This window comes from Hibiscus syriacus, unplaced genomic scaffold, assembly GCF_006381635.1.
Source record: "Hibiscus syriacus cultivar Baekdansim isolate YM2019G1 unplaced genomic scaffold, ASM638163v2 tig00110569_pilon, whole genome shotgun sequence".
Taxonomy (NCBI): domain Eukaryota; kingdom Viridiplantae; phylum Streptophyta; class Magnoliopsida; order Malvales; family Malvaceae; genus Hibiscus; species Hibiscus syriacus.
The window spans coordinates 408,696-427,167 of record NW_024062784.1 but is presented as its reverse complement, the minus strand read 5'-3'; the positions used below and the strand labels follow the sequence as shown (position 1 = coordinate 427,167).

The window sequence follows — 18,472 nt, the reverse complement described above, 5'->3', positions numbered from 1 at the left end:
CCCATTTTGGCCACATCCATCAGTTGACCTGTTGCAAGGTTAATACTTTGCAAACAGATCTCAATTATGAGCATTGTGAAGCATGCAGACATGGCGTTGGTGGTTTAATGTATGTTTGTCTCTTTTTTGGAATCTCTTTTCATGAATCCTGCCTCATGGACATGCCTACGCAAGTTCAGAGTCCATTCCACCCACATCTTCTTCACCTATATGTGTCACTACAAAAAAAGTTATGTTTGCAGAGGAGATTATGCTCATCTGTTTTGATTGTGACATCCGAATGCATTTTTCGTGCGCCACGTACCAAACTCGTGAGTTAAAGCATGGCCGCCATATTCGTCGTCTTCAACATTTCAGGAAAAACATTTTTGCCGACATGTCTCACAAGTGTAATGCATGTGGTGCATACTGTAGAGACGCCTTCTTCTGCTGTCTCGACTGTAAATTCTACATGCATCTCGAATGTATTCTGCTACCGTACATCGTCAAGCATGTACATCATTTGCATCAACTTACACTTATAAAATCGGTGGTTGAAGATGATTCAGGAAACTACTACTGTGATACGTACGAAACAAAAAGGAACCCGGAACTCGATGTCTACTACTGCAAAGAGTGCGATTATATAGCACATATTGACTGCGTGCTTTCAGAGGTAAGTCGGGTCATGTTCTTCTTATTAGAAGTACCAATATGCACAGAAAACTTATATGGCTATTTGACAAAATGCTTGAAACTAAAATTTGATCAGCATTTTTATTAAGATTGAACCTCTGGAAGATAATTCAGTATCTAGTTCCTCGGATAAGGAGGCTGAACAACTTTGATTGATCTTTGCCACCTAAAAGATGTTCATACATGTACTACTTCCATAAGGAGTGATGAAATAACGAACCTTATAATATAGTATTTGAACCTTATAATATATTTATTTTTTCTTGTCATTTTAAAAGATCAAAAGATAGATTCCCACTGAACTTTTGGATTAGGAGAACATCAATAGATTTGATTTATGAAGGCTAAATAAATTTGAGCTTATAAAATTTTAAGATAAATTTGAACCTAAATTTTTTTAAAGAATTAAAACAAATTTTAACAAATTTTAAAGAATTTTCAAGTCACAATTGTTTAATCCTTCCTCGGTCCATCCTTGGTTAAGGCTCTTCTTTTTGGCCTTTGTTGTGAGTTCATAATAACAGTTGAAAAATGATAAATCGAAGTTCTTCATTTGCATGTAATATTATTAAATTGATCCTTCTTTTATAACCGGATAAATCACATCAATCATCCCTGAATTTTATTTTTTCCTATTTCACTCGCCGTACTTTAAATATGTTCAATTTCCTCACTGAATTTAACATAATTAACATTTTTTGTCACTCGACCGTTAAATATTTAACGGCCTTAATTATAAAAAAAAATTCTCATCCATACGGTGTTGCTTCGTATCTATATAACAACACATTTACCTTTTATAATTTTTCTAATATATTAAAATTGATATAATACCTTTTTTCTTCCAAAATAAACACCACAGCCCGACAAAGTGCTTGAAATACGTCTACAGCTGAAGAAATCAATGAGTTTTGTTCTGTTTTTTTCCCGATTTGATTCAACCAAGTAAAATTATCCTGCTTCGTTATGATATTTTATTAAAATATCATTTTCGTAAGTTTGAGTCGAATTGAAAACAAATTAAATTATATTAAAATCGATATAATATGAATTTTAAGTTACCACTGAATTAAACCAAAAACTCGGGGAAGAAAATTAGAAAATATTAATTAGTATATACGAAATCCTGAACAATTTTATTGTTCAATTTTTTAACAAATAATAATAATAATCATTTATACATAAAAAAAGCTACCCAAATATATCTTATAAAAGCCTGAACAACTTATTTATGTCCACAGAAACAAAAGTCACAACCAATATGTACCAAGATTCTCGTGATACAAAGGATTTTCTAGCCATATATATCCTATTCATATATCCATAATATTTGCTTATTCATTAATGAAGTGAGTGTATATATATATATATATCGACTTGACCCTAAGGAAATTCTCCGGATAATGTCTACGATGGAACCATTAGGCAAACGAATGGTGGAATCGCTGCAGTTTTAATCTGAACTGACATGATTTACATCTTTTGCACCAATTATATAGAATTGGGGAGCTCACTTTACCGGTAAATCGTGGATTTCACGCATCCGCTTCCCTTCTAATCCCGTTCTCTTCCGCGCTGGACATGAGCCTTAATTGTTGCTGCAACTGCATGATGATAGTAAAATCATCAGAGCCAATGGATAAAAGAAGGGTTGAAGACTATGTTACTCGAACTTGAGTGTCAATGTCGGGACATGTGCATGTGTTTGATATAGGTTTATTCAATTAGTTCTATTCTGCGGATTCTTAAATGTCCATGTTCCAAAATATGTCAGACGCTGGTACTTGAAGATAAATAAATAGTCGGAGTAACATATTTAATGGACGAATCAGGAATCAAGTGAGGGGGGTTGTTTAAACCTAGGACAAGAACCAAAATTGGATAGACATAACAATGGAACAAAGTAGAGAATCATAACCGTTGCAAACGTAATTATATAAAAGCTGGTAAAGAAACTCACTTGATCATGTTTCAACTTTTCAGCAGTCAGTTCATCACTCAAATTCAACATTCTGCAGAAAAGTTTTTAAGGGAGAATATCAGAAGAAAGTGATATATATATATATATAGGTGGAAAGAATGGAAGAACTACTTTGTATCAACTTAGAAGACAAACCTAGATTGAAGCTCAGAGATCTTGCCAAGCAGTAAACGCTCCCTCTCGGAAGCTGCTGTTTCAGCCTATTGACAAAGAAAATCTAATAAGAGAAGAAAGAATAACCCACTAGAAATTAGTCATCATAAACATAGATAAAAGGTTCTTACATTTCCATTGCTATCAGAACGAGGTAGAGGAGGCAACTTTCCGTTTTGTGAGGCTGCTAAAAGAGGGAAACTGATCACTTTACTAATAAGAAGTGTATTTACTAATCTAAACAGGAAAGACCACTTCCACTAACCATCTACAACCTCAGTGGACTGTAAGGTGTTCAACAAATTCACGATAAGATCCTAGCAGAGCAAAAGAAACCCAGTGAGAACATCATTAATCATAACGCTAAAAAACATTCTATCAGCAAATGATTGTCCCAAGCTTAAGACTTTACCTGTTGAAGCGAAGTCTGCTGAAAAAGATTCTGAAGGTGAGTCATAACAATTGATACAGGCACATTTCCATTGGTTTCCTTGGGGGGATGATTGGTAGGCTGAAAAACAGGGGGAAGAGGTCAACTAATAAAATAAGCAAACTTTTTTATGTGGTGCAGTGGCATACAAATCAGATTAACATGTTCCACTACCAGATAGATGGAGACACAAATAAGATGAGATGAATTTATATCTGTTCTGTATAAAGTGTGGTTATTAAGTTATTACACACAGGTATTACCCTTCTTTTTTGTGTGTATCATTATCATTTTCTGGTACCATACAGCTCATTTTAATATGAATAATCATAGAGAACAAAGTTGCGCGAGGCAAGTTTCATGTGTTTTTCAGAAGGTGTGTGCCACTCCAGCAGTTCTTATTTTGTGGCACACACCTTCAGACTTAGATCCTGCATCTATAAGAAACCCTTAAGGTGTTATAATAAAATGAAATAATACATAAAGTCCCAATCATTGATGTTAAAAGAAAATAGAGTGCACAGACCACTTGTTTGGATTCAAATTTCCAGTCACCTACGCTAGCAGACTTTCTGAGAGGTGAAGTCTGAAACACCAGAACAAACAGAGCGACTAATAAGAAGTTGCCAATTAGCACACTGAATAGAAGGATATTAAGGAAAGGGCAACAACCCACCTGTGAAGATCGGCGTGAAACCGTAGTTAAAGGAATATCCTGAGGAACATTATTTGGTTAGTAAAGTTGCACAGAAGAAGAAATATAGCATTAAAATTGCCTTAAAAATGGAACCTTACCTTTACAAGATCTAAATTTTCTGATGTTACTGAAAAACGACCTTTGATTTGCACCAGATTAGCCTTTGATTTTTCATCCAAAGAATCCCTAAACCCTGTTCAAGGAGAAACAGAATTCTACAATAAATATATAAAAAAAAGTAGCCAATGGTGGTGATGCTGATGATAAAAACAAACAAGGATTCTAAATGCCATGACTTTATTACCTCCTGATGATTTAATAGGAGCTGACAAGCTGTTTGCAGATGCTCGAGTAGGAAGCATCAATGGACCACTAAAGCTTGGTGCTTTACGAACTTGGCAAACTTTTTCACGAGCCAGTAAATTTTCATTTTCAAACCTGATCATCAGCAGGCCATTAGCTCAAAATCTACAATTTGTACTTACATCTCCGATGATATATAAATTATTTACTCAAGGTAAAATAGGTAAGAGGTTGATCACATAAACTGTAAATCATTTTCTTACTCATCCTTCAAATTGTCAACTATAGAAAACCCCACAAGAAACTATATTAAAATATGAACATACCGGTAACCAATCAGTCATAACCAAATGCTCTGTTGAATCAACTTCACATTAGAATCAAGACTTGTTAGATTTTCGCCTATACTTTTGTTATTGGAGAGAGTGAATGGCAGAGAACTAAAAATATCCCACAGCAGCAGTATATTTTTATGACCACTTTGCTTTTCACTACCCCAACATTTAAACCATGTTAAATTAAAATATGATTCAACAGCAAAAGCAAAAAACATGAGTAAAATTAAGTGTCATAGATTTCATCTATTCTCACAATCACAGAAGGCAAGACCTACGTTATGTTTGGTAGTTAAAATGATGATCATTTCCTGCAGCCGATTCATATAACAAATTGAGCCCCCTCCCCATATGTTGTACTCTCTGTTAAACAGCAGTTTGAACAAAATGTGCTATACTCTCAGGTTGTTATGTACTGGGTTGTTGTGTTGTTCGGTGGTAGATGATGTTTAGTTGTATTTTGGTCTTTTGTACTCATTGTGAGGGTGTGTTTTCGGTTCAATCATGCATCAGCTTAATTTTTAGCTTGTCCGAGCCAGATGTGTCTTGGTCTGAGATTGTTTGGAGGGGGTCAGTTCCTCCTAAAGTGGAGGTTTTTCTTTGGCAGGTGATCCATCAGAAGTTGGCTGTCAAGACTGTTTACTGAGCAGAGGTGTTCAAGGTATTGAGGATTCTAAATGCACGGTTTGTAGCTTAGAGCCGGAATCAGTTTGTCACTTGTTCTTTTCTTGTAAAGTGGTTTGGGAGATTTGGGTGCGATGGTTTTCTAGAGCAGCCTATTTGTGTAGTGCCAAGCATTCGAGGGGCTGTTTGACTATCAAACATTTTGATACTCAAATCTGTCTAGCTAATACAGTTGAGCATGAGATTCATTATAGTTCATAATGTTTGATATACTTGAAAGCTGTAGGGTTAACAGCTCTCAATTCTGCTTTCATGGTTGGAGTTAAGGCCTAATTCGGATATTAGGAAATTTGTGTCGGGTGCGGTTTTGTGGACTGTTTGGAATTGCAGGAATCAGATAGTGTTCGAGAATGGAAAGCTGGATAAAGCTAATCTCTTCTTTTTGGTGAGGTATAGGGTGGCTTCTAGGTTCTTGGCTAAAAACAGTGATTTCTCTATCCAGGTAGACAGCCTTGTGGGTGACTTAACCTTGGCTGATGTGCACCGTTCCCCTTCAAAGTTTGGTTTGTCTAAGCCAAAGTGGTGTCCTCCCCCTTCGGGTTATTTTAAAATGAATGTTGATGGGGCTGTTAATTTTGACTGGAGGTGCAGTGGTATTGGAGGTCTTCTCAGGGATGCTGATAATAAGAGGTTGGGTTCTTTCTCAAGAGCGACTGGACCATGCCCACCGATCCTTGCAGAGATTTTAGCGATAAAAGTAGGGTTAGATTTGTTTTTTTGACTCGGTTTGGAGGGATAAGGGGATTCTGATTTTAGAGAGTGATTCCTCTCTTGCTTTGAAGTGGATCAACAACCCGGATACTTGCCCGGTTCGCTATGTTGATTTGGCTAGAGATATTCAAAAGACTGTACTGCATTTCAATGTTATAACTAGGCATGTAAAGAGATGTATTAATGGGGAAGCTGATTGTTTAGCTAAATCAGGCATAGGATAGTGTGAGGAGAGGTTTTGGTTCGGTGAGAATGAGGGTGCTGGGTGTTTTATTGGGGGGCTTTGTACTGTTTATGTTTGGTTTTGGTTGTATCTTATGTTTGGTAATAAAATTTTGGGGATTCTTTTCTCCCTTCCAATGACTTTGGAGTTCTACGGAGCTTGATAATTATGAAGGGGGTTTTTAACGAGGCCTTATTCCTATAAAAAATGTTGTCTCTGGTTTTTAGTAATAAAATTTTAAGGAACTATTTTCCTCCTTCCAATGTCCGTTGAGCTACCTTTGTAGCTTGACGGTTCTGAAGAGTTTTTTAACGAGGCCTATCTTTTCTATCAAAAATAAATAAATGGAAGACATAAATGGCCTAGCAAACCTACTATGAACCACGACTGACCTTTCAGAGTTACGAACCCGATCTGAAGATGAAAGATTAAGAACAGCACCCGGTGTAAGTGGCCCGCTTTGGGTTTGCCTAGGTTTCGCTGTTTTAGCGCTGGTCAAAACAATATCCTTTTCTGAAGTTGACGCCATAACATCAGTGTTTGGTCCATTTTTCCTCAAATCCTTCTCCTGGAAGCTAGCTTCAACTATATTACATTCCACATTCTTTCCCGTTCCATCCAAGCAATCAGACTGCGATAAGTCAACATTCCTTGGTCCTCCAAATTCAACCTGAGCTACTTCCCTATTTAAATTCAGGTTTCCTGAACTAGATTCACAGTAAGCTGCACCCTGTCGAACAAAACCAAAAACCAATTAACATAGTTTGCTAAAATGGAAAAAAAAGGAAGAATATACTTCTTTCTTGATAAAAAAAAGTATAATTTTAACCATTTCGAGATACAAATCACAACTGCTAACAGCTAAAAGTACAACTGCTGACCTTATGACTAAGGCTTGTTTTCATGCTTTCGTCATCTTTGCACTCTTGAATATCATCATCATCACGCACCTTTAGCATGGTGAAAAATGAATGTAATCCGAGTTATTGGTGAAACGAACAAAGAAATTATTTCCAATACTATCTGTCTGCATAAAAATCTTTTTATTGACGGTTAAAACTAAAAATTGGCCTACCAGAGATGCTTGTGCTTTCAAATCTTCAATATCAAAATTCCACGCACTAACTCCCCTTTGGTACTCACTCTGACACGCACAAGATATATTATTAGAAAAAAAGGCAAAACTAATTTATGATAAAAGTTACGTCCATTTGATGGGATCTAACCTGTGATAAAGCTTCTTGTTCTGCTGAAGGCATTTTCTTTAGTGCTAGCTGTGCAGCATCTTTAATCTGTGATAGAAAGAAAAGCATTGGACAAATACTATGGAAACATGACGCAACACCCGCAGTGTGGCATTGTGATCACTAACCTGAAGGGCTTTCACACGATTCCAAAGTGGTGGTAGATCAGCAAATAATTTCTTCACAGAAAGCTCAGGAGACTTTGCATGCTTGAAAAATGAGTGTTTTAATAACTTCTCTACAGTTGGCCTCTTTGTTTGATCTTTAACCAGGCACATTGCAACCATTTCTTTAAAAGACTGATCACAACTGGAAGTCATTTAATTAGGAAATTGCTATCACAACTAAGCAATTGCAAAATACCATTAGGACCAATTAATGTTTAATTTGCATAATGAAAAGTAGCATGTCTGCCACTGTGATGATTCAGCCAGAAAGAGTAGCAGTACTTTAGAGAACTTTTTATCACGATCATAATCTAGTCCTGGTGGAGCATTTTGTATGGTCATCAGGAGAACCTGTTTTTGTTAGAAAGAGAAGTTGTAAAACAAAACCATTCGTTAAGAAACCGTGTTACAAACACTCATTGTACAGCTTTTATATAAATTATGGTTATATTTTCAACGGGGATTGGATACCTTCATAGGTGGATATTTCGAAAAAGGTGCATGACCATGAGCCAACTCCAGTGCCGTTATGCCAAATGACCATATATCAGCCCTTTGCAAAAAAAATGCAATCTTTTAATGAAATTACAAATTTGACATGGAAAACAAAATGCACCAAAAGATACCTCAACTCATAATGCACCCAAGCCAAGCTTAATATTCATTGACTATATAAACTATAGCCAGTCTCGCATAAAGTACCATTTGAACATTTAAGCATTGCAATGTAAATGCAAATTGGCAACTCTGAGGAGCATAGATACTTTAATAATAAGCCATGATGTGCAGAAAAAGAGAAATTTTGGGTTTTGGAAGAAATATATCACTCAAACCTACATCATAAGACCCTGTCAATTCAAACACATAGATTACCAGGCCTACTGAACCATGTATGATAATTATATGTATTTAAGCAAAATTAAAAGATCTTAAATTCTTTTCAAAGTATTAAACACAGATTATGAACTGACTTGGAGTTCTGCTCCTACTTTCTTTAGTTCTTTGGTTGGGAAAATTGTATCTTTAGTTTCGGCTAGGGAGATTATTGTTAGGCACATTCCTAGGAGTTGTAATTGGGAGGCTGATTCTTTGGCTAAGCAGGGATTTGGTTGATTTTTGTCTGTGTTTTTTAAGCTGTTTGTGCTAGGAGTTTGTTTCTTATTCTGGTGTTTAAGATGTATTCCTATAAACTGATGTATTTTTTTTCATTATCTATAAAACGAGGCACTCTTTTCCTCCTTCTGCTAGTTGCCTTGTTCATGGGGCAACTATGAGGGAGGTTTTTAATGAGGCCTTATACTTCTATCAAAAAAATGAACTGACTTGGAGTTATATCCACTTCCAGGCTGCAAGACCTCTGGTGCCATCCTGCAAAAAGCAAGTATAAATTGGAATCTCAAATCACGGAAATTCAAAAAGGAAAAAGCAAACCTATCACTCTATCAGTGGCATCAAAGCAGGAGAGGTGCCAAATAGAGAGAACTATTAGACAGATTTTGACAAAGATTGCTCACCAACAAGGAGTCCCAACAAAGGTGTTTCTAGAACGCTGTCTATCTCCTGAATCAAACATGCAAGCTGAAACACCAAAGTCGGCGAGCTTTATTGTGCCATTGTTATCAAGCAGTATGTTTCCAGCCTGTAATGTCGATTAAAAAACTCAAATCAAAGGAGTGACAAATAAATTTGGATAGAATGATGTGAACTTAAATTGTGCACTGACCTTAACATCCCGATGAATGTGTCCTTGTCGATGAAGATAATCCAAAGCCTTAAGAGTTTCTTTCAGAATAGAACCAATAGCAGGCTCTTCGAAACCGTCAGGATAAGCTATCTTCATGAGGTGCAAACAGGAACCCTCTGACATGAAGGGCATGACTACCCAAAGGTTACGGTCAACTACAAAGGAACAATATGCCCGAATAACATTTGGGTGATCAATCAAACTCATTGTTTGAGCTTCCCTTCGTATGTCATCCTACAAAAAAGCCTTAGCAGTCAAGACAGCCACTCAAGAGCAAGATGTTACAAAAAGTGAAGCTATCCGCTAACATAAAGAGTAGAAAATTTAGTGCTATACTATATCGCACATGGTACAACAAATGTATAACTTGTTCAGGAATGATCTACAGTAATGAGACAGACAAACATACCAGAAGTTTAGCATAGATGAACTCGAGTTGAGGCCTAGATTTGACATAAGAGCAGAATAGGGAAAGGAAAAGGGTAGGTGTAGAGACTAGTACTGTGCTATCTCCCTTGTTTAGAGAACATTTTAACATAAAGTTTAAAATCACCACTAGCTAGTAAAAACTTTTACATCTCTTTTACTCTAATTGGAATGAATCTCACTGATCTCTCAACCCTTTCTTTAGTTGAGTAGCAAAAATCATATTCATATGAGAACATAATCAGTATATTGCTAGAGTATGCACAAAGACCAATCATATGATGATTGTATTGACATATTTTATTTACCGTATTTATCAAATAAAGGCATTACCGTTGTTTCCTTTTATTGTATTTATGTGCATTAAATAAACTAAAAGATAATAATGTTTGTATATTAATGTGATTATTATTAAAAGATCCTTAGTCAAATATTATTATGGGCATGGATAGTAATAATATGCTTAAGACTAACATGTTACTGATTGATGACAATGAGTTGTCATTACCATAGAGATGTCAAAATTAATACATGAATATATTGTTAGAGAACAATATATTGGATTGACCTGCTATAAGCATATGTCTTGGATTATTATTTGATGGTCACAATATTGCTCATAGTGACAACTATATGTATAATCCTTAGACTTGAGATCATTACAATCTCAACATATATTGTTGTATGTTTCGATACAGTTAAACATGCTCCGTAACTGGTTGCACTATAAAGACTAACATTGAACAAATCATGATATATGTAGTGGGGTGTGAATGATCGAGATAGGATTTATACTTCCTACACAATAAGAAATATATCACAGACCACTTGATTGAGTGAGACTATAAATACATGGCCATGCTCGAATAAATTGATATAAGATATCACAAATTATTCACTTATTATAGTCTACTCTAGATATCATGAAATAATAGATTGGCTACACGTGTGATTATTCAAAGACTTGTATATATAAATGACAAAAAGATATAATACATTAAAAGAGTTAGTCACAGACATGTTATGTCGAATCAAGACTTCTCGTAACTTAGGTAACAATGACATATTGTTAGATGTCACTCATTGTTTGTAATATTAAAATAGTTCTAATTATTACTACTAATATTAAAGGAACCTACAGGGTCATACACAATGGTTGAAAAAAGAGAGCAACTTATAAATCTGTCACATATGTACAATTTGATTGTACATGAATAAAATGTGTATTTAATATTAATATATACATATATATATGATATATACATGTGAGTAATTTTAATTACACATGAATACTGAATTTAATTAAAATAATGTAATTATACTTTTAATTAAATTCGGATTTAAAAACCCTAATAGCTAGGGTGACACATATATTGGTCTAGCAGTCGTTAATCCCTTTTGAAAATTCTGAAACTCCTAGAACAGTTTTAGAGAAAGGTTTTGCTCTCAACTGCTTTTCAACCGGGTGAACTAAGTAAAGGCCGAGACGATTTTTCGTGGAGGCTAGGATTCAAACCGTTCGTGATCACCATTAGTCACGGTTGTCTTTGTTGATTTTCAAGGTACTCAATGTAAGTAATCGCATCCATTCCTCACGATTTTTAATTTAACGTACTTGGATAGCTGGTGAGACCATCGTGTTTCCGCTGAGTCATGGTGTGCGCCGACGGTCCCAACATATATCAAGTGGACAGTAATTTAATTTCATATGTAATCCCAACTTAAAGAAAGTTTTCCCAAAACAAAGTAGACAAAAATATCACATGGAACAACTGGTGCTACCATTACAAAGTATAAATAACCACGAAATGTTGATGGACTATCTTTAGTAGACATGGTAGCAAAGGCAATCCAGCATTAAAATACCACAGCAAAATTCACGGCATGGAAGCTAAAAATAAACCCTCCTATTTAAATGGTATCTTATGGAATAACACTAAATTTACTTTTCTTGCTTCCTCATACAGAAAAAAAAGCGTTCAACATCGAGCGTTTTAATATCAGGCATTATCTAGAAGACTAGAACTATAGAAACAATTTAATACAAAAAAAAAGCTTCAATTGAATCATCGCTCAAAATTTAATAACTGCGAATTAAAAAATATTGAAAAAACAAATTTCAATGATAAAAAGGTAAGAATCTCTGAAATCTATCAAATTCAGCGACAAACAATCAGCGAAATCAACAATCAAATCAATTCTAATCAAAATGAATTGAAATTAAATCAACTTACCGTCACTTATTTGACTAAAAACAGCCAAAGTAAAGAACAAAAAAGGAAAAAGAGAAGACGAACCAGATTACTATTACAGCGATCGAGATCCAAACACTTAACAGCTACGACGTCGTTGAGAGGAAGATAGATCGCTCTATAAACAGTAGCACTGGCGCCATAACCAACCTCTTCCAAGAGCCTGTAATCGCTATGATTTGCCGAGTAACTCCGGCTTCCTCCCATTCTCCGCGAGCCCTAGAAAACCTTAAACTGACGCCGTTGTAACCAAACCAAATATCATCCAGAAATCGCCGACCAAAGCCTCCGGCGGAGAAATTAAAGTAAAAAAGAGTTATGGTGAGAAAATCAAACAACAAGGCGGCTTGGTTTGATCCGTTGACCGCCAAAAGCAGCGAATATAGAGGGAACTGGTTTGAGCCTTGTGAGAAGAGAGGGAGAACCGGGGTGGGACGCGTGCTGACGTGGCTGTTTGCTGCTAGGAGATTGGAATCCTGACACGTGGATCTGATGCTTTCGTTTTATGAATTAATTTATCCATCATTCATTAATGGTCTAGTTATGAATTTCATCCCTTTTTTTTTTACAACAATTAAAGCGTTGGGCACTCTGTTTTAATTTATAAGGATTTGATCCTCTCATTTTTCAAAATTTTAAAAATTAGTTTAATTGGGTAAAACTATTTATATGTAATGAATTAAATAATAATAATTCAATAAATAATATATTTAAATTTTAATAGTTAATTACGTAATTTCTTAATTTTTAAAATATAATAATTAAATTCTAATAAATTAATATAAACAATTTAATTTCTCAATTTTCATAAAATAAAGAGATGAAGTTTATAATTAAAAATTTATTTTACTTTATTAGATTTTGATATGTGGGCGGTAATTTTGTTTCTATATTTATATATACAATTTACTTTTTTTAGTAATTGGTCTTTCTATAAAGGTTGATAAATCCGTGAATTTATATATATATATATTGATATTATATAAATATAATTGGATTCTCTGATTTTATTCTCCTATAATTTAGGAATGTCATAATTAATCTCTTACCATAACTAATAAAAGATAAACAAAATTAAGATCGTGATTCCTCACTAATAAGGAAAAAACAAATAAAGTATTACTATATAATTTTAATTTAAATTGAATGTTTTAACATGTTATGAGAATGATTTTTTTCATTTTAATTTTTTATATACATAACATTATTATTTTAACTTTTAATCTTACTTAAATTATTTAATATTTCAATTTGCTAAACTAATTACTAATAGATAAAAGAAAACACATAAAATATTTTTCATATAATATTAAGAGGGATGATCCCGAGTCGGGTCAAATTAAATTTTTTGCTCATACAAACCCGTCCAAATATAATATCATGCCACCAACTCAATTTACTTCATTCGCAATCGCCAGGATTTGAATCTTTAACCTTACTTAAGATATAATATTAATAGGGATGATCCTGAGTCGGGTCAAATTAAAATTTTTGCTCATACAAACCCGACCAAGTATAATATCATGTCACCAACCCAGTTTGGTCCATTCGCAATCGTCAGAATTTGAATCGTTAACCTTACTTAAGATATCTAATGTCTTACCCTACTAGACCAAACAGTTGTTGGATAGAGAGAAAACTCTTCAAATTCAAGTAAAATATTCATCCAAAATATTATATATACCGAATCTATTAAAAAAATAAATATCAAAAGTAACTAAAACCTAAAAGTGGACCGAACCATTGCAAGTTTAGGAAGAATCACGTGAACAAAGTCATTTCAATTTTTTGGTGGATTTGTGGATGAGTTGCAGTGGGATTTAAACTTGCTTCACTGCTTTGTTCGATTGGATGGCTATAATGATAAAAGGATAAAAGAAACGTTTAAAGATAAATAAATACATGGAAATATATATATAATATTATAAAAATACTTTAAAATTCATATAATAATTAAGCTTTTCTTTTCTTGAATTAAGTACTCATGTATCAAATAGAACATGTAACTGGGCAGCACTTTCATCTTTCATTAATGCTCTATGTCATCTAACGACCAGAAGAACACAGCTAAGGATCCGAAAACAACAAAACCAAGTTCTTATGAGACAGAAAATCCCCATGTGGGTAGCTAATTAGGCATTGGTGGGGTACGTGATGTTAGCTATAAGTTTTCATTATGCACTGCGGTTGTTGCTTACATTATTGCTCCATTTCCGGCCATTCTGCAAATGTATATGGTAGTTGCTGGTCTCACTGGCATAAACATGGCCGGTGACTATGGGAGGGCAGAACTATTTGCACTGACACACACGTACATATAAGATATGCACTGATTCAAAAGATTACAAATTCAAGCAGAGCAAGAGAAGATGCTGCAGAATAAGCATAGTCTAACAGGGTTTTAACCAGGTTTGAGTTGCAACAAGAACTAAAACAATAATGGCAAAGAACAGAAGCAAAAGGAGAAAACTAATGTGTAAAATTTTGTAGCTCGATAATTACAAATCAAGACTGAACATTCTAAATTGCTGATTTTTTTTCAGCGTCGCCACTGTCACGAACAGTCACTCTCAAATGAAGAGTAAGTGCAGGCAATACATCATAGTAATATGATCTCATTACTTACTTGGTACAGGGAGTTTGGCAATCAGCCGCTTGTTTCAAGCAGGGATGTAAAGTACCTCAGATCCCTAAATATTGCAAGAGTTGAGGAACCGGACAAGGAAATTGATAAAAAAAAACGAAAGAAAGAAGGGAGAGGGTTGTACTAAATCTTGTTGTGCAGGTTGACCACCAAGTCATGGGCGTCATCCAGAAGCTTCCAGACATCCAATTGTCCAGCCATACTATTGCATTCTCTCATTATCTCGTCCATGCTGCTGTACATCTCTATGATCTGCTTCCTCCTTTGCAAAACGCATGCTGCGATTGCATAAAGCAAAAGATCATCGGTAGGGGGAGGTCTAAGTCTCATCCTCCCCCAACCAGTCTTTGTAATACCGGCACGAATCGCTGCCTGGTCTGCCCAAACCACTTCCCAGAGGCAAAGAGTCTGCTCAAAGTTTAACTCCCTCCTGAAAAGTACAACAACCATTCTATACACGAAGAAGCAATCCTCTGCTTGAAGCTCCTCCAGATGTTTATATAAATGAATATCCTTACACCTGATAATCTTGGACACAATGTTCAACTGTCTTCTAATGCCCACTTCGTCAAGTCGGAAATTGTGACGAGCTTTTTTCATGAAACCTGCAAAGCACCAGAAAGCTAAAAAGTCATCCTCTACCACTGAGATAATTGGAGAGAGCAGATCGCTCATTCCTTGGCAGTAACCTATCTCAGGATCGTAAAGGGTATAGGCCTCAAGTATAGCAACCAGCCGAGCCGCATGATAAATCCTGCATGGCTCTAGGTGATCATATTCCTTCAAGCCAACACTCTCAGTCAACTGTTGTACTTTGATTTCTGATACTGAAGCCTGAGATGAAGCATAAGCAATCCATTCATCATTTGCCCTCACCGCATCAACACGGATGATTCTCTGCCACGTGGAAAAATCTTCATCCGCGTGGGGTTTGGACCTGCCTTTTATCGGGGAAGCAGCGGAAGTATCATTCTCATGTTCACTGATACTATTTTCCTCGGTTATCTCTGAGGCAATGAGGGGTGTGTTTTCAAGTTCTTCAGAGGAGTCAGAATCAGAGGATTCCCTCTCACTATTAGAACCATCCTCACAAGTAATTGCACTCCTATCAATATCTCCCTCCAAAACTGAGTCAGAAGATTGAAGGGTTTGACAACTTTGATCACGCAGAGGATGATCAGAATCATCAACATCAGGGCTTTCACCCTCAGTGGAATAAGACCTTCTAGCAATAACCACATCCTCTAAGCCTAGAGAATCAACAACTTGGCCCAAATCCTCACTGTCTTCATTGTGGTTGTTTCCAGCAGTTTCCTTCACCTTACAGCTATTCTCAAACTCAATACGTCTATGAATTTGGTGACACCGTTTCCGCAAGCTTTCAAACTCTTTCCTGTATCAGAAAGTACACAAATAAAAATCTTAAAAAGGAGAAAAAAAGATAGAAAGAGAAGAATAAGAATGTAACAGTAAGAAAGAATTGGCTGTATTTTGAGGAAGCACAACAATGAAAATAATTTCACCTTTTCCGTCTTCTAACAGATTCTCTTTCTTCCTTCGAACTGTTGATGTCATATCTGTTAAGCATGCAGACATCACAGTTAGTTGGTGACCTGGTTTAACCAGTCAGTTATGATCCACATCTAAACTGTTTTCCATAAAAGTAATTAATATGACAAAATTCCAGAAAAGTAACTAATAAGTCCATAAAGAGCCAAGATATGATAGGAAGATGAAACAATGATTCATTAGAAAAAGAAATCAGGCCACTAGCCAGTAATCCGGAAGGAACAATCTAACCTAGAGGTTTAAGAGGTTTAAGAGTTACTAGCCAGTAATCAGGCAAAGTATAAAGTTATAGATAAAGAGTAGAAGTATACGGATCTTACACTCCAAGGAGGAATGGCCATACCTCTGCTCTAATACTTGGATCAACACCCTGCATTCAAGATGAAAAGAAAGATATCTCAAACAAAATATCCCTAAAAAAGAATAAGCCAGATAAAGGAGAAGGCAAATAAGTCTGGAACTATATTAAGAACATACTCCACTTCGAACTTTCTTCAGAAACTTGACACCACCATCATTAAGTTTACCATCCTCTGTGAATAAACTTTTCCATTGCTTAGGTTGAAGCACATGTTTTCTTCTTCTATGGGACCAGGGCGATTTGAGGCTACCCCTACAGAAAGAAACAAAATTACAAACTCTTTTTTATCGAGATAATCATAACTGGAAAAAATAAGTTAAAAGAAATTTAACATGCAATAAATATGAATAGCAGTTCTTATCATTTTGGATAAAAACATAAAATAACAGGTATTCATTTTGTTAGTGCATGATTTATGAAATAATCAAGCCCATACACCTGTAGAATAGTAATGCATCACATGAAGCTGAGAAGGTACATAGAAGAGTCGAGACAGGTAAGCAAAAAACCTCAACTATTCTGCAAATAGTATTGATTGCAAGTAATTGCATCACTAAGAGGGTCCGTTACAGTTGCAAACAAAGATGAGAACAAGCTTCAATCAAAATACAATGGTAACAACTACATATCCTAATGAATAGCTATGATGAAGCACAATTAACATACAAATCATGACTAATATTACACTTTAAATGAGAATTGTGATAACTATCTCGAATTTTGATCAGCACTACCAAAATGTGAGAATAATTACGACAGCAGACCAGCATGATCAACATCAGAAATGAATAGTTAAAGCTTTCAAATAATAACCACGTTCAGAAACTACAGAGGAAGAAAATATGAGATAGGAATCGAGCTCCTATTAACAACTTAAGTATTATTCGACAACATACAGATGAGGATCTAAGAACAAAAAGAATAATAGAATGAAAAATAAGGGAGGAATGGATGTAAAATTAGAAACTATAAATCCTGGCAAATATAACAAGATATGTAGAAATGTAAGAAAATTCAACAATCAGCTGGAAGTAATGAGGATAATGAATAACGATGGAGAAGATAAAGAAGATTTAATTATTCAACGGCGATGTTAAGGACGATGATGGCAACGAAGATGTTTGACTTTGACGTAGTATTCTGATCAACGGTAATTCGATCAGTTTATTCGGTAACAGTATTGAAATACATCCAATTTACCTAATTAACAATAAACAGACAATCTAAGCTGCGAAATCACGGCCGCGATTTAAAACGAGAATGAAGCTACAATTTTCGAGAGAAAGAATCTGATTCGCGATTCCTTACCTTCGAGAATAAACGATGCTGGCGGCGAGGGCAATACCGGCTATGGCAGTGACGGCGATGGCAACGCCAGAAGGCGAAACCACAGCGTAATAAGACCAGAAACCGCCGCCGCCGCCACGGCCACCGCCGACGGTGCTAGCTTCCGCGAATAAGATCCATTTCTTAAAACCTGCAATGCCGTCGTCGGATAAGAGAAATAGCATGAAAAAGGCGATGTAAGGTAAGCCGATGGTGAAGCCTAAGCCGCTGAGATCCCGACTCGAATTTCTCCGCTTCTCTGGCTCGTTCTTCTTCTTCTTCTTCCGGTATGCGGAGCGGAAGAAAGCACTAACCATCACCAAACAGAGGGAACCGCTTGCGCCTTGCTCTTCTTCTTTATTTTATCTGATAATTTTCGTTTTGATCTTTTGGATGATTATTTATTTACGATTCCTATTATTATATTCAATTGAAAGCTTTTGCTCGCTCTTGATGAAACGCAGTAAATGTAATATAATAATAAGGATGTATTTCTTTACCTTTCATTGTTGAGTATAGACTGTGTGAACGAGAGGAAGAGAGAGAA

General features: G+C 35.5%; 2 protein-coding genes across 9 annotated transcripts; both read right to left on the bottom strand.

Annotated features, from left to right (window-relative positions):
- Nucleotides 1-1,917: 1,917 nt before the first annotated feature.
- LOC120132528 (serine/threonine-protein kinase BLUS1-like) lies at nucleotides 1,918-12,403 on the bottom strand. Of its 7 annotated transcripts, none has more exons than XM_039149262.1 (21): nucleotides 12,071-12,402; nucleotides 9,327-9,581; nucleotides 9,118-9,242; nucleotides 8,927-8,971; nucleotides 8,075-8,156; nucleotides 7,886-7,954; nucleotides 7,565-7,735; nucleotides 7,419-7,484; nucleotides 7,268-7,336; nucleotides 7,074-7,142; nucleotides 6,585-6,922; nucleotides 4,241-4,374; nucleotides 4,035-4,129; nucleotides 3,916-3,954; nucleotides 3,766-3,825; nucleotides 3,222-3,320; nucleotides 3,075-3,126; nucleotides 2,941-2,996; nucleotides 2,792-2,856; nucleotides 2,636-2,687; nucleotides 1,918-2,279 (listed from the first exon to the last, which is right to left on the bottom strand). In XM_039149262.1, exons 1-21 carry the CDS (start codon nucleotides 12,230-12,232, stop codon nucleotides 2,211-2,213), a joined length of 2,172 nt encoding a protein of 723 aa, XP_039005193.1. In that variant the 5' UTR covers nucleotides 12,233-12,402; the 3' UTR covers nucleotides 1,918-2,210. The 7 variants fall into 7 exon arrangements, with proteins under 7 accessions (XP_039005193.1, XP_039005194.1, XP_039005195.1 ...); XM_039149263.1 differs by having other exon boundaries at nucleotides 2,941-2,993; XM_039149264.1 differs by having other exon boundaries at nucleotides 3,799-3,825.
- Nucleotides 12,404-14,058: 1,655 nt separating this feature from the next.
- On the bottom strand, nucleotides 14,059-18,461 carry LOC120132530 (GTPase-activating protein gyp7-like). Of its 2 annotated transcripts, XM_039149270.1 has the most exons (6): nucleotides 17,908-18,461; nucleotides 16,716-16,851; nucleotides 16,559-16,608; nucleotides 16,193-16,246; nucleotides 14,794-16,062; nucleotides 14,060-14,715 (listed from the first exon to the last, which is right to left on the bottom strand). In XM_039149270.1, coding segments are annotated over exons 1-6 (1,845 nt in total). In that variant the 5' UTR covers nucleotides 18,243-18,461; the 3' UTR covers nucleotides 14,060-14,714. The 2 variants fall into 2 exon arrangements, with proteins under 2 accessions (XP_039005200.1, XP_039005201.1); XM_039149269.1 differs by having other exon boundaries at nucleotides 14,059-16,062; nucleotides 17,908-18,460.
- Between the last annotated feature and the right edge of the window lie 11 nt (nucleotides 18,462-18,472).

Coding starts and splice junctions, on each gene's coding strand:
- LOC120132528 (XM_039149262.1), bottom strand. CDS start 12,232: ATGGGAGGAAGCCGGAGTTACTCGGCAAATCATAGCGATTACAGGCTC. Junction 6,923..7,073: donor AAACAAGCCTTAGTCATAAG/GTCAGCAGTTGT, acceptor TTTGTTCGACAG/GGTGCAGCTTACTGTGAATC. Junction 2,280..2,635: donor AAAAGTTGAAACATGATCAA/GTGAGTTTCTTT, acceptor ATCATCATGCAG/TTGCAGCAACAATTAAGGCT.
- LOC120132530 (XM_039149270.1), bottom strand. CDS start 18,242: ATGGTTAGTGCTTTCTTCCGCTCCGCATACCGGAAGAAGAAGAAGAAG. Junction 16,609..16,715: donor TGAAGAAAGTTCGAAGTGGA/GTATGTTCTTAA, acceptor TCTTGAATGCAG/GGTGTTGATCCAAGTATTAG. Junction 16,247..16,558: donor TGGCCATTCCTCCTTGGAGT/GTAAGATCCGTA, acceptor CATGCTTAACAG/ATATGACATCAACAGTTCGA.